We start from the raw sequence: 15,613 nt of genomic DNA, 5'->3' as shown, positions 1-15,613 counted from the left end.
ACATAACATCTAACCAGAAAACTATAGACAGACATATTAGCAGACAGATATCACCAAGATACATAGAGAGAGCAACACAGGTAACAGAGAGAGGTGGTCGTCTCTGTGGGGTGGCCTTAAATAGACAGAGGAGGGCGGACGCAGAGAGAGGGAGGGGGGTTAGAGAAAAAATTAGCATATCAATGAGTGGACAACAAAACGTGGTGCTGCAAGTGCGATGACACGGCAAGCAAGCCTGAAAATCAGGAGAAGGACACACTAAAATTAAATAACCTAGTAAAATATCGAAATGTAATGTAATACAACACAGAGGGTCGGTCAACACACAATTAACGCATAGCCTGGTTGATTACGTATTTCAAAGATTGCTAAGTTAGAATTTAAGTGTGAACATTCCAAAGAGAGGACACAGGCAGAGAGAACAAGTAGTCAGAGAGAGAGAAAAAAGAAGATAAGTTTAAAACTTCCCCGTAGAAGTGGTTCAATTTTATTTTTAGAACTTTCGTGACTGCAGGAATTATTATTTGTTTCTTTCGGTTAAGTCACGTCTAAAGATAAAATAATAAATTAAATTAAATAATAGAATACGACGTTTCGATTGCAACACAAGCAATCATCATCAGGTATAATGAAATAGCGACATAAAATCTAACCAGAAAACTATAGACAGACATATTAGCAGACAGATATCACCAAGATACATAGAGAGAGCAACACAGGTAACAGAGAGAGGTGGTCGTCTCTGTGGGGTGGCCTTAAATAGACAGAGGAGGGCGGACGCGGAGAGAGGGAGGGGGGTTAGAGAAAAAATTAGCATATCAATGAGTGGACAACAAAACGTGGTGCTGCAAGTGCGATGACACGGCAAGCAAGCCTGAAAATCAGGAGAAGGACACACTAAAATTAAATAACCTAGTAAAATATCGAAATGTAATGTAATACAACACAGAGGGTCGGTCAACACACAATTAACGCATAGCCTGGTTGATTACGTATTTCAAAGATTGCTAAGTTAGAATTTAAGTGTGAACATTCCAAAGAGAGGACACAGGCAGAGAGAACAAGTAGTCAGAGAGAGAGAAAAAAGAAGATAAGTTTAAAACTTCCCCGTAGAAGTGGTTCAATCTTAATTTTAGAACTTTCGTGACTGCAGGAATTATTATTTGTTTCTTTCGGTTAAGTCACGTCTAAAGATAAAATAATGAATTAAATTAAATAATAGAATACGACGTTTCGATTGCAACACAAGCAATCATCATCAGGTATAATGAAATAGCGACATAAAATCTAACCAGAAAACTATAGACAGACATATTAGCAGACAGATATCACCAAGATACATAGAGAGAGCAACACAGGTAACAGAGAGAGGTGGTCGTCTCTGTGGGGTGGCCTTAAATAGACAGAGGAGGGCGGACGCAGAGAGAGAGAGGGGGGGTTAGAGAAAAAATTAGCATATCAATGAGTGGACAACAAAACGTGGTGCTGCAAGTGCGATGACACGGCAAGCAAGCCTGAAAATCAGGAGAAGGACACACTAAAATTAAATAACCTAGTAAAATATCGAAATGTAATGTAATACAACACAGAGGGTCGGTCAACACACAATTAACGCATAGCCTGGTTGATTACGTATTTCAAAGATTGCTAAGTTAGAATTTAAGTGTGAACATTCCAAAGAGAGGACACAGGCAGAGAGAACAAGTAGTCAGAGAGAGAGAAAAAAGAAGATAAGTTTAAAACTTCCCCGTAGAAGTGGTTCAATCTTAATTTTAGAACTTTCGTGACTGCAGGAATTATTATTTGTTTCTTTCGGTTAAGTCACGTCTAAAGATAAAATAATAAATTAAATTAAATAATAGAATACGACGTTTCGATTGCAACACAAGCAATCATCATCAGGTATAATGAAATAGCGACATAAAATCTAACCAGAAAACTATAGACAGACATATTAGCAGACAGATATCACCAAGATTCATAGAGAGAGCAACACAGGTAACAGAGAGAGGTGGTCGTCTCTGTGGGGTGGCCTTAAATAGACAGAGGAGGGCGGACGCAGAGAGAGGGAGGGGGGTTAGAGAAAAAATTAGCATATCAATGAGTGGACAACAAAACGTGGTGCTGCAAGTGCGATGACACGGCAAGCAAGCCTGAAAATCAGGAGAAGGACACACTAAAATTAAATAACCTAGTAAAATATCGAAATGTAATGTAATACAACACAGAGGGTCGGTCAACACACAATTAACGCATAGCCTGGTTGATTACGTATTTCAAAGATTGCTAAGTTAGAATTTAAGTGTGAACATTCCAAAGAGAGGACACAGGCAGAGAGAACAAGTAGTCAGAGAGAGAGAAAAAAGAAGATAAGTTTAAAACTTCCCCGTAGAAGTGGTTCAATCTTAATTTTAGAACTTTCGTGACTGCAGGAATTATTATTTGTTTCTTTTGGTTAAGTCACGTCTAAAGATAAAATAATAAATTAAATTAAATAATAGAATACGACGTTTCGATTGCAACACAAGCAATCATCATCAGGTATAATGAAATAGCGACATAAAATCTAACCAGAAAACTATAGACAGACATATTAGCAGACAGATATCACCAAGATACATAGAGAGAGCAACACAGGTAACAGAGAGAGGTGGTCGTCTCTGTGGGGTGGCCTTAAATAGACAGAGGAGGGCGGACGCAGAGAGAGGGAGGGGGGTTAGAGAAAAAATTAGCAAATCAATGAGTGGACAACAAATCGTGGTGCTGCAAGTGCGATGACACGGCAAGCAAGCCTGAAAATCAGGAGAAGAACACACTAAAATTAAATAACCTAGTAAAATATCGAAATGTAATGTAATACAACACAGAGGGTCGGTCAACACACAATTAACGCATAGCCTGGTTGATTACGTATTTCAAAGATTGCTAAGTTAGAATTTAAGTGTGAACATTCCAAAGAGAGGACACAGGCAGAGAGAACAAGTAGTCAGAGAGAGAGAAAAAAGAAGATAAGTTTAAAACTTCCCCGTAGAAGTGGTTCAATCTTAATTTTAGAACTTTCGTGACTGCAGGAATTATTATTTGTTTCTTTCGGTTAAGTCACGTCTAAAGATAAAATAATAAATTAAATTAAATAATAGAATACTACGTTTCGATTGCAACACAAGCAATCATCATCAGGTATAATGAAATAGTGACATAAAATCTAACCAGAAAACTATAGACAGACATATTAGCAGACAGATATCACCAAGATACATAGAGAGAGCAACACAGGTAACAGAGAGAGGTGGTCGTCTCTGTGGGGTGGCCTTAAATAGACAGAGGAGGGCGGACGCAGAGAGAGGGAGGGGGGTTAGAGAAAAAATTAGCATATCAATGAGTGGACAACAAAACGTGGTGCTGCAAGTGCGATGACACGGCAAGCAAGCCTGAAAATCAGGAGAAGGACACACTAAAATTAAATAACCTAGTAAAATATCGAAATGTAATGTAATACAACACAGAGGGTCGGTCAACACACAATTAACGCATAGCCTGGTTGATTACGTATTTCAAAGATTGCTAAGTTAGAATTTAAGTGTGAACATTCCAAAGAGAGGACACAGGCAGAGAGAACAAGTAGTCAGAGATGTAATTTCTCCTTCCGCCACACGGTGGCAGCACCATTCTAATGCTCTCTGGCTCTACATCCGTGCCGCAAACCCTTCTCGAATCATTTCTGCCATGGCGACTGCAAAAAAAAAGAGAAAAGTTGACAGTGAGGGCCGCCGCTTTCAGGAGCGGTGGGAATTACAATACTTCTTCACTGGAAATCGAGGAAATTGTGTTTGTCTAATTTGTAAAGAGACGGATGCCTTGTTTAAGGATTTCAACGTAAAGAGACAATACGAGACTAAACATGCTACAATACACGACAAGCTAACAGGGAGTGACCGCGCTGAAAAAGTGAAGCAACTCCGTGCTGCTCTGGCATCGCAACAGCGATTCTGCACACCGGCGATTCTGCACACCGGCCTGTGAGTCAAAGGAAAACTTTACCAAAGCCAGCTACGAAGTGGCCATGTTAATAGCTGTACATGGCAAACCTTTTACTGAAGGTGCATTTATCAAAGACTGTGTCATGAAAATGGTGGAGAACATTTGCACCGAGAAGAAACAAGAATTTAATTAATGTTTGCCTTGCACGCAACACTGTGGCACGGAGAGTTGAGGACATATCGTCAGATATTCAGAGACAACTGGGGGACAGGGGAGTGGCTTTTGATTATTTCGCATTAGCCTGCGATGAAAGCACCAATGCATCTGACACTGCACAACTACTTATGTTTTTAAGAGGAGTTGATGACAACATGAACGTGACAGAGGAGCTGCTTGACCTCAAAAGCCTTAAAGGGCAAACCAGAGGAACAGATGTATTCGTTTTTGTTTGTGAAGCTGTTGATGATATGAAACTACCATGGAGTAAAGTTTCTGGAATCATTACCGATGGTGCGCCTGCCATGGCTGGTGAGCGAAGTGGATTGTCCACACTGATCTGCAATAAAGTCAGCGAAGAAGCAGGCAACGCTATTAAACTTCACTGTATCATTCACCAGCAGGCTCTCTGCGCCAAACATCTCAAATTTGACGATGTTATGAAACCAGTGGCAAAGGCAATCAATTATATTCGCTCTAAAGCTCTATACCACCGACAGTGTCAGCAGTTCTTGCGTGACATCCAGGCTGAATATGGTGACGTAATATATCACAACGATGTGAGATCGCTAAGTCGGGGGTCCGCACTGCAGCGATTTTTCTCTCTCAAAGAGGAAATTGGACATTTTTTGGGTGAGAAGGGACAACCAATGGAAGAACTGTCCGATCCTGTATGGCTGGCAAATCTGGCTTTTTTGGTTGACATAACGAAGCATCTGAATGCGCTGAATGTTAATCTTCAAGTGAAAGATGCAGTGGTGAGCCAGCTATATGCTCACATCAAGGCCTTTGGAACCAAACTGCAACTTTTCCAAAGACACTTGTTCCAAACAGAGCCCTGCACCGTGCACTTCCCAGCTTTGAAAGAGGTCATTGACAGTTTCCCACAGGACAACCTCGGTGCGCAAATGAAGAGTTATGCAACAGCTATAGCATCTCTTTCTGTGGAATTTAACAAACGCTTTCGGGACTTACAGTTATTGAAAAGGACATGTTGCTTTTCTCTTCTCCCTTCTCCGTGGACCCTGATGATGCTCCTCCACAGCTGCAGCTGGAGCTCATTGAGCTGCAGTGTGACGATGAGTGCCGCGGGAAACACCAGCAGTGTTTTCTTGTTAAGTTTTGCCGGCAGCTGGACAAAAGCAGGTTTCCAGAAATGCGGTCATTCGCTAAGAAAATGCTGAGCTTATTCGGCTCTACATATTTGTGTGAGCAAACATTCTCAGTCATGAACTTAAATAAGAACCGATTTCGGTCAAGGATGAGTGACTCCAAATTGCGTGGCAGTTTATGCATCTCAACCACTGCCCTCAAGCCTGACCTGGTTTCTTTACTGAAATCTAGATCTCAGTATCACCTTTCTCATTAGTGTCAGCAAGTTATCTGTTCCTTGATCAATCTGAAATTAAGTGTTTTGAACGGTAACATCTGTCACTATTAACAGTGAAAAGCCTAAAGCACACTAATGCACTTGGACTTATGGCACTTGTTTTATTAAACTCTTGAATAATATTTGGTTATAACTGTTGATGTTATGTACCTGTGGATGTGACACAAACTCTTGCTTTCTGAAAGATCTTGTAAAAGACAAGGGCAAAATTCACTTGTTTTAAAGTTTAATGATAACAGACCACTTTGCATTACTTATAACTCCTGTTTAAAATGTTCATGAGGCAAAGATATCTAACTCATGGAAATTTAAGGTATTCTATACAGTTTGTTCAATGTTATCTGACTGAATGAAAGGCAGAATTGTGTTTTTAGAGTTGTTCACGTCTGCCTGAGTGGCTTATATTTGGTTACATTGTCATTTGAAAAATACAGGTAATTGTGACAATGATAATTGTTTTATAACAGTGTGTTTTCACGTAACTTTTGTGGTAAAAATGTCGGAAGGAACTATTGGCCCCCGGGCATCTTCACTTGATCAAATTTGGCCCTCTTTGCAAAAAGTTTGGACACCCCTGCTTTAAGATAAGATGCGACTGCACTGTCGGTTCTCTCACCGTGGATCTTATCACATTTTCTCCAAATTACTTTTTTTACTGAGGCTCTTTCTGGAAATAATGATGTCCTTTGTTGTAATCCTGCTTAAAGTATTGGCTAAATTCTTATATTACACTTGCTAAGAATGACTGTAACATTGCTGTTATCTTTGATAGACCTTTATTTGTTTTGTATTCCCCACTTTCTTAACCATTTTTTTTACTAAACACTTATATCATGTTTTTGTCATATCTCATTGATGACTAACTCTGCCCTCTACATATTTCTGACTGCAAACTGCAAATGATCTAAAATTCTGCCACCAGTCTTCTGACTCACATTCACACATGAGATCAATTTCAGCTGTTCTGAAATCCCTTCACTGGCTCCCATTAGAATATCTAAAGTCAGTTGCCTTCACTATGTTTAGAATCTGAAATGGTCTTGTTCAAGCACATCTGTCTACTTTTATCTCACTCTGCTCCCCTATCTGTACACTTCTCTCGAGAGCCTCTTGGCAAAACCCAAAATCATCCTCCAAATTGTGGGAGGTGCCTCCTCCTCTGTTCCCCCTGGCATTGGAATGGTCTCTCCTCTTGTCCACACTCGCTGGGTCCCTCCTCTCCAAGTCCGGACTTGGGACCTTCCTTCTGTCCTCCGCTGGGGACAAGATACTCTCTAAATCCCATTCCGCATAATTATCCAACATCTGTGCCCTACTACCTCCATCCAAATTGTCACCCATCCCATGTTTTCGCTGGCTGCAAAACATGAGAGATGGTGTTGCATCAGTCTCTGTGATTTGACATGATCGTGTGTAATTATCTCTCTGCTTCAGACTGTAGTGTTTTGAGATGGTGTGTGCGCTGCATGTCACGTCGCTTTAGTTGCATTGATTATTACATGAATGCTGTTTGTGATTTTCTAGTTGCCTTGTATAATTTATGGAGATGCTCTTAATTTGTCAATGCTAAATGAAATTAAAAAATAAGAATAAATTTTACTCTGGCAGGAAAACAGTTTTCAAGATGTTCAAACACCAAATAGAAACCTTTTGCAAGGAATCAAGTTTGCATTAACTACGCGTACTTGTGGTGAACATGCAAACAAACATGCTCTGATGATAGATGGCATTGTCTTTTAAACTGATTGGCCTACACCAGAGACGCATTCTTTAGGGCCTAGTCTCACAAGTGTCAGACCAGAGAATGCCAACAGGTGAACAGTACAAAGACAATGCACTATCAGAGCATGTATAGCTTGGGGTGAGCAGCTACAAAATGGGACCTTTTTAAATCCTTTATATTAAGTTCGCTTGCTTGCTTGCGTGCTTGCGTGCTTGCTTGCTTGCTTAAGACCGTGCAAATCTTTCGGTTGTTTTTTAACCCACTTCCCGTGATCCAATCGAGCTGACATTTTCCACACAGACTCGTTGTGCGAGACAATTAATGTTCGTGAAATTTTTTTAAAATTTTTTTACACTTTTTAGGCAAAAAAAATGTATTTTACATTTATTCAAATACAACTCATTCATGGCTTTGGCTGAACGTCACAGTGTAGGAGCCCAGAGCGTAACCCCTCCACAGGCCGTGGCGGAGTAGCGCAGTTGGTAGCGCCCTCGCTTCCCATGCCAAAGGTCGCGGGATCGATCCCCGCGTCCTCCACAGGCGAATATATTTTTAAATCCTTTATATTAAGTTCACTTGCTTGCTTAGGACCGTGCAAATCTTTCTCTCGTTTTTTAACCCACTTCCCGTGATCCAATCGAGCTGACATTTTCCACACAGACTCGTTGTGTGTGACAATTAATTTTCGTGAAAAAAAATTCCCCAAATTTTACACTGTTTAGGGAAAACAAATTAAATATTTAATTACCAATTGCTTAATGCTGGCAAACAATCATCTGACCCATAGGTGGCAGCCATCTCAAGCCAGAGGACGAGAAGACTCTAGCCGCCACGCATATAAAGGATTTATAGTGAAAAACTTTGTTTTTACGGGTTTACTTGTTTGCCAGTATCAAAGTACCTTTTGCAAGGAATCAGAATGTTTTTTTATTTTGTTTGCATGTTCACTACAAGTACGTGTAGTTAATGTGAACTTGATTCCTTGCAAAAGGTTTCTATTTGGTGTTTGAACATCTTAACAAATCCTGTTTATTGCCAGAAAGGGTAAAACCTATTCTTGTTTTTTCAATCTTTGATTCCGGTAAAAAAGGTCCCAGCTATTAATCAGTCTGCCTGCTGAAAGAAATCCTGCGGAGAGCATTACTCCAGAAGACTCATAGGCTGTTGATCATAAACGAATTTTCTTTAAGCGACTTATTGTTCTCGTTATTTATGTATTACCTATCATCCTCCATCACATCCCAAGGTGAGTTTTATTAACTTGAAATGGCTTGTTAGTGTCAAATGTAGAGAGCTTGATTGTAATGATGTCTGTGCAGCTCAGCTGTGAATGTTAATGGCTGTTGTGTGACGTGCCGCCTGTGTGTGCTTGGCAGGTATGACGCCTCCTCATTGCCCCGCCTGCAGAGCCTGCTGGACATGCTGTCTCAAGACCGCCCTGAGAATGAGAAGGAGATGCTGTTTAAAGTATTCATGGAAGAGGGGGGTCCAGGTATGTTTTTATTTTTCTGGACAGCAATTAAACTTGGGTTTTGAACTAATATAAATACAGGGGAAAAAAAAACTCACATTCGGAAATAGCACAGCCTTCAAAGGACACGTGTGTTGTGTGGTGCACGACGACTCGGAGGCAGATTTCTAGGTAAGGGCTTGTGCCGGTTTATTAACAAGGTTTGGGTAACAGCTTCCACCAGAGGTAGGTGTCCTACACTCGGTCCTTCACGTGGACCCGCGGCTCTGTCTGTGCCTAGCCTCGGCTATCTCTTGGGCTCTCTCACTCAAGTCGGGACGGGGGTTCAGCCAACACCGCCCAACTGAGGAGAGCAGCACCCCACGTAACTTAGCTGGCTCTTGCAGACTTCCTTGAGCCCTACCCCTGGTTATATCTTCGGCTCTCCTACTCGTAGAACTCGGACATGGGGATCAGCCAACACCGTCCGGTCACGAGCAGGAGAGACCCCCTTGAAACGCTCACCATCCCGGGCTCCCACATCAACCCTGCTTTCATCACGGGGTCCCCCTTAATTATCCTGCACGACATGGCGTCATCGTGCCTCACAGCGCTCATGACGTCACGTCGTCATACTACTCTTCTACACGTGTATAAAAGGTGACGTTTCGGGCAGTGGCCCTTCGTCGTGCCTATCAAGTGCTATGAAAAGTGAGCATTGAGCTTAGCGTCGCCTATCATACACTTTTAATTTTAAGGCAGTGGCAGTGTTATTGTCACGTGTGTTGATTTTTTTTGTGCTTATGCCCCACTACCAACACAGTATCACCAAATTATTTATTGAAATCCAGGACAGGCATATGTCACAATGATGTACAACTGAGGATCGGAAAGGGACAGTCAGAATACGGATGAACAAAAGTGAAGAAATGCTCTCAAAATTCATATGAAGGGGGGTGGTGATGGCAGTACAGCAAGAGGACTAGTCACAATCTGTTTCCATCTGTATGGGGATAGAGTGTTGCCCCCTCGCACACGTTGGTTTTCTCCGGGTGGCCTGGATTTCCTCCCACTTGTATAAACACTCAGTCATTTTTTGAACACATCTAAAAATAAAAACTCGATGCAGGACTCCCCTAAAAAAGAGTCGTACGACTAGGTGTGGCTTCTCTGGTTAAATAGCTAAAAAAATGAATTTTTCAGTCTGGAATTGAGATTGACTATAAATCTTGTAGAGGTTTAAAACTGAAATTGGGACATCTGTGATGAAACAAGGTTGTTGTGTAGTGAATGTAGTGGTCTTAGTTATGTCACAAAACAGCAGTCTGTCATGTTATAGTTTACTTAATTTAGCCTATTCCAGCTTTGTGGTCTCAGAATTACAACTCCTGTATATTGAAAGCCCGGTAGGCAAGGCATCAAGACTGTACAGAGCGTGCAGGAGCACTGTGCAGTGCTTTGTGGAGTGTGCCGAGGGAAGTCCCTCTAGGTGGATCTGATGCTGTGGGGCCGTTCCCCGCACGAGTTGAAGCTCGGCCGACTGGCAGCTGTGGAAAGACTTGTGCAGAATTTGCCTCAGTGCATGACACTGAAACCAGCAGCACTGTTGTACGACTTTTGGTAAATTTGGACAGAAACTTGGAGAAAATGTGGGGGGAAATACAAGGAGAGATCAGCAAACAATGAGAAGAAAGGAAACAAAATGTAGATGAGAGAATTAATGATAGCGTAGGGGAGATGCAGATTGTATACCAGATGGGAAGAGAGGCGTTTGAAAAAAGGAAAAGAAAAACATATTGAAGGAGAGAAAGAGGAATAGATATTGTAAAAGAGAAATAAATGTTATTTTAGAGATGGTATAAAGGTTTGAGTGACGGAAGGAGACACTTCCAATGCCAGAATGAGATCATGGCACCCGTCGTATATTTTTATTGTTTGGTTTATAGTCATGTAAAACATTGTTACGTGTCGACACACAGATGTAAAGGAAAACAACATAGCTGGTATTTGACCAGTGCCATGTGTAATCCATCCCTAAATTCTGAATTGTGCTGAGAAACATATACTTTAACACGTCCGCTTTCACGATCAATATCAACCATTATATTTTTTTTGGTAAATCCACAACATCTACGATCTTAGTACTCAGACCTGTACTAGTAACGAATTGGCACGTTCTGTTCACGTGACAAACCTTACTAATTGGCTGTGTCAGGTGGTGGTGGGTTTAACGACACATAGTTACTCCATCTCACCTAAAAAGACCCTGTATTATGAAAACATACTTGTACTTATAAATGAATATATAAATAGGTGCAAAACAAATGCTGAAATTAAGGATTTAAGAAAATTCACATTTGTAAATTTTACCCAAAAAAACTCTCATGGATATTGGCCACGAAATCCTACGTGTTAAACCAAATTCAAGCTCACCTGCCTACGATCCATTCTCGTTTAACCAGACTGGTTTGTTTGTGTGAGGAGCTCACAGATCCTTGAATGATTTGAACAGTCCTATGAGTAAGCTCCTCCAGCAGGCAAGGCTGCATTGACTGGGTCATGTAGCTTGCACGCCCAGCCACCGCATGCCGAAGCAGCTTCTGTTTGGCCAGATAGATGGGGCTAAACAGGCTAGAGAAGAGCTGGAAGGATGTGGAGCTGAGTGGACTTGCCCATGACTGGTACCAGCGGTGTCAAGATCGGCCTCTGTAGAGGTTTGTGAAGGATGCTGCTGGGGAGTTGGATGCAGTCGCCCTCCAACAACGGCAGAGGAGTGTCGCTCACAACAATGAGTGGAGCAGGTGGTGCATCTGCCAGTCATCTCGGTCAGCCAACCCATGGCGCCTAGGTCTGTCCCATGACCTGCCAGCGAGCTTTCAACTATGTATTGTTAGAAACTATATTGCAATATTCCATAACATGCAATATTTTACATCAGGTTTAAGCTGAAGTTGAAAAGTTAAACAGGACAATTTTCCTGAAGCAATGGTGTATAGAACAGTGTAGTCGGTGTTGCCTCATGTATCCTGAGCTTTACAACACCGAGAAAATAACATTGCAAATGAGTGTGCGACACAACTGAGTTAAACATCCATTTTGAAAATGTTTAATTTGGTGACAAAGACACAGACAAAGATGCCCATATAGCTGTAACAGGCTTTTTTGGGCAAGTGCCATTAGCACATCTATCCATGACCCTATTTGCCTGCGACTCCTATTATATGCAGGAGCTGTAGGATCCATAGAAACTCCTATTTTTGGCGGCCCTAATCTAACAATTCTCTGCCATCCGTGACTTTTCCCATTACTCATTGCAGGATAGCTGTATTATTATCCAGGATATTTTCGTGTGTAAACATCATCACAGGGCAGACAGAAGGTCCATGTAGTAGTTCTGAATTTTTCTTTCACAAAATTTGATTATTCGCTATTTTATGTTTGTGTAGTGTAATAGCGCCAGCTGGTGCCCAGCAGCGGCAACTGCGGTGGACAAACAGTACACACGCCGGTGAGCATATACACGGCTGTGTCGGCAGGGCGGAGGAACTGGGGCAAGGGTCATGAAGGGCCCCATCTGGAAGCCGCTGGAACCTGCTAGTGGGTTTGAGAAGGGAGGTGCGGTCAGGGCTGAGTCAGGCCACGCTGGTAGGATAAAAGGGGCCGAGAGCGGGAGCTTGAGGCTGCTGGTTTTAAGATTGGATCGTTTCGTCATTGCTGTCGTCTTGTCGCCATTGGCGCTGCCGTTTTCACTTGATATTGCACTGCTAGATAGCCTGTTAGCTGTCTCCGTGAGCGCCGTCGGTGTAAGACGGCGAGTGTTGTGTCATAGGCTAGCGACTGTAGAGTATGTGCAGGCGAGATCGTGTATGTTAAATAAAGAAGGTGCTTCTACAAACCTCGTCTCCAAAGTCACTGCACTAAATTTGTATAAAATGCATTGTTCTTTCTCTGAATAGCGAATTGGCAACATTGCAATACTGTACTTGTGCAGTATGTGGCACTTTTGGTTCTAGCCTACTTTAAGGCTCACCTTTATTTCCACCACTACAGTATTATATTTTCGGTCAGCCAAGTCACTGAGGCGATTTCAGAGGGTTGGTTCGTCTTTAATTTTTAGGCAAGCCCCCCCTGCCTGCTTTCACACCATAGTGTATATCTGCACCACACAGTGTGCTTACACTATACCCCAGAACGACCCCTTTATTTGTCCCCACACACTCATACCCGAGGCTACGTGTTCCCGAACACACACACTCTTAAGGCACGTTTAGCCTTAGCTGGCATTTACCACCCACTTTTGGGCTACATTCACAAGGAAGCCAACTTCGAGGTGACGATCAACGTCGCTCGCCGTGGGCCAACCCCGGCCTGCCACCGTGGTCTGAGGAAGAGAAGCTGGCATCTGCTGGCTCCTCTCCACAGCAGGGCAGCATCAGAGACAGCCTCCCTGCACTCCTCTGTCCGTCCCTGCTTCCCCACCGGGTGTCCACTGAAAATTCACAGGGCCTGTTACTCAGTCCCCGGTGCATTACCAAAATATATTTATTTAATATTCCCACTAACCCACAGTCCCGTCGAGCTGCTACTTACAGCTGGATGCTTGGAGGTTTTCCGAGACCACTGTTCCCTGCTGGCTGTCACTCGCGAGCAGATGTAGCTGGTGTCTTCCTCCATTCACCCTCCTCAGACTCGACCATCACTCAGTCTGCAAAGCTGAGCACCGCTGGAAAGCCTCCCTTCAGCCCCGATCCATGTACCTTACGTTTCCCTTTCTAATATATTGCAGTTTACAAGTGCAAAGTAGTCTTACTTCCTATCCCCCATCTCTTCTCCTGCTGCTCATCCTCGATGACTCTCCATCCCTTTGAGTCTACCCTTTTCTCTCCTCCCAATGTCCCTTTGGCTCTGGCCTTCTCCCACCATTTATCCTCCAAGGTTGAGCTCATTCGGTCATCCCTTGTGGCTACCCCTCCCCCCACTGCTCTGTCTCCCACCCTTCCCTCTCCTCCGTGCAGCACTGTCCCTCCTCTCTCCACCATCGCCCTGACATATCAAGTTGAGCTCTCTCTGGTCATTTTCAAAAGTCACCCAACCTCTTCCCCCCTTGACTCCATTCCTGCCTTCCTTCTTCCTTGCCTTCTCCACCTTATCCTTCTCTACCTTGTGTCCCTTTCCAACTCCTCCCTCTCCAATGGTGCCTTCCCTTCCACATTCAAATCTTCCATATTTTTTTCCTTTCTTCTGGGTCATTTACTCTTCTCTCTATATATTTTGTCCCTTTAATCTATTATCTCCTTTTTCAGCTTTCACCATTTCTTTGTTGATGATACCCAAGTCTTCTCATTTCTTTCTTTCACCCCTAATCTTTCATCTCACGTTTTTTTCCTCTCACATCTCTCACACATTCTGCTGCCAAACTCCTGGTTCATGCTCTGATCTTTACCCAACTGGACTACTGCAATTATCTTCTTCTTGGGTCTCCCTGCCTATGCTCTCCCATTTTATTATGTAATTTTATCTTACATAGATTTATATAGCACCTTGTTCCTTGGCGCTTTACAACAATTATACAATTGTACATAAGATGATAGTGGCTGAAATATAGAGTTGGGTTATTCAAAGTTGTGGTGTAGTTATGGTGACAGGAGAATAGGCAGGAGTGGTTAAGGAGGGCTAGTGATAGGGGTCGGGGTAGTGATAGTAGTAGTGAGAGGGGTTGGGTAGGCCTGGTCATAGCTGAAGGGTGGGTGCAGGGAGTAGCAGTAGCAGGATGGGCAGATGGGGGTTTTAAGAAAGGAATGGAAGCAGGTTGTGAAGATGATTATTTTATATAGAGTGGGAGTTGGTTCCAGTACAGGGGAAGCAAGATGAGAAAAGGAACACAACTATGACTACACACAGGGCGAGGGAGGCACAGAGAGGGACTGAGGAGGTTGGGAGCGTAGATGACGGAATGGGACAAAGTAGTAATATGTGAGAGGAGTAAGATAAAGTGGGGCAAGACCATGGAGGGATTTATAGACTAGAGTGAGACTTTAAACAGATAGCAGACAGTGAGCCAGTGGAGTTCTGAGAGGAGAGCAAAAGTGTGATTTGTGGGGAAGGTTAAAAATGTTATTGGTTGGAGGTGATTGAAGGCATAGGCGGGAAGGTCGAAAAGAAGAGAGTTGCGTTAGTCAAGGTGATTGAAAATGAGGGAGTAAATTGGGAGTTTAGCATCAGAGTAAGATGGCGGGCGTCCAATGCTGGATGGCGTTCCACTCTCAATCTATCCGACCTCTCGCTCTCCCCCTCCCGTTCCCACCATCTCCTTCCTTCCTCTCTCCCTCACTGATGCTTCCTCTGCCCTCCACCTTGGTGTGACCTTTCACTCTTCCCCTCACATTATCCACCCACATCGCCATGGCTACTTGCATCTGTTACTTTCATCTATTCAAAATCATTAAAATACGCCCTTTCATTTCACTTTCTGCCACCAAACTCCTGGTTCATGTTCTGACCTTTTCCCGTCTGGACTACTGCAAGTCTCTTCTTCTTAGTCTCCCTGTCTACAATCTGACTGTCCTGTAACAAATGCAAAATGCTTCCATGTGGGTTATTTAAAATATCCAATTAAATGTTCACACTTCGCCTCTCCTCCACCTTCACTGGCTTCCCAGTTACTATTGCTTTATTTTCCATGGCATTGCCCCACCTTATCTTGCCTCTCTCATATATTTTAGGTCCCCTAAAATATACGAATCTCATTCTCAATCCTTATCTCCTTTTGCACCATATCCCCCTTTTTTCCATATAAACATAGTATCTACATTCGCGAAATGTATTTTCGTGCAGATTTCCAAGAACCTAACCC

At 42.8% G+C, this 15,613-nt stretch overlaps 1 protein-coding gene across 1 annotated transcript in view; it reads left to right on the top strand.

The window, feature by feature from the left end:
• The window catches only part of LOC144736834 (uncharacterized), a 48,133-nt gene that overhangs the window by 11,083 nt on the left and 21,437 nt on the right, over positions 1–15,613 (top strand). The window contains exon 4 of the mRNA XM_078619482.1: positions 8,687–8,802. Within this exon, the coding sequence (XP_078475608.1) occupies positions 8,687–8,802 (116 nt within the window). The remainder of the gene's footprint in view (positions 1–8,686; positions 8,803–15,613) is intronic.

Source organism: Lampetra planeri, chromosome 3, assembly GCF_965212315.1.
Source record: "Lampetra planeri chromosome 3, kcLamPlan1.2.h2, whole genome shotgun sequence".
NCBI lineage: Eukaryota > Metazoa > Chordata > Hyperoartia > Petromyzontiformes > Petromyzontidae > Lampetra > Lampetra planeri.
The sequence above is the reverse complement of the archived record's forward strand: the minus strand, read 5'-3'. Positions and strand labels throughout refer to the sequence as shown.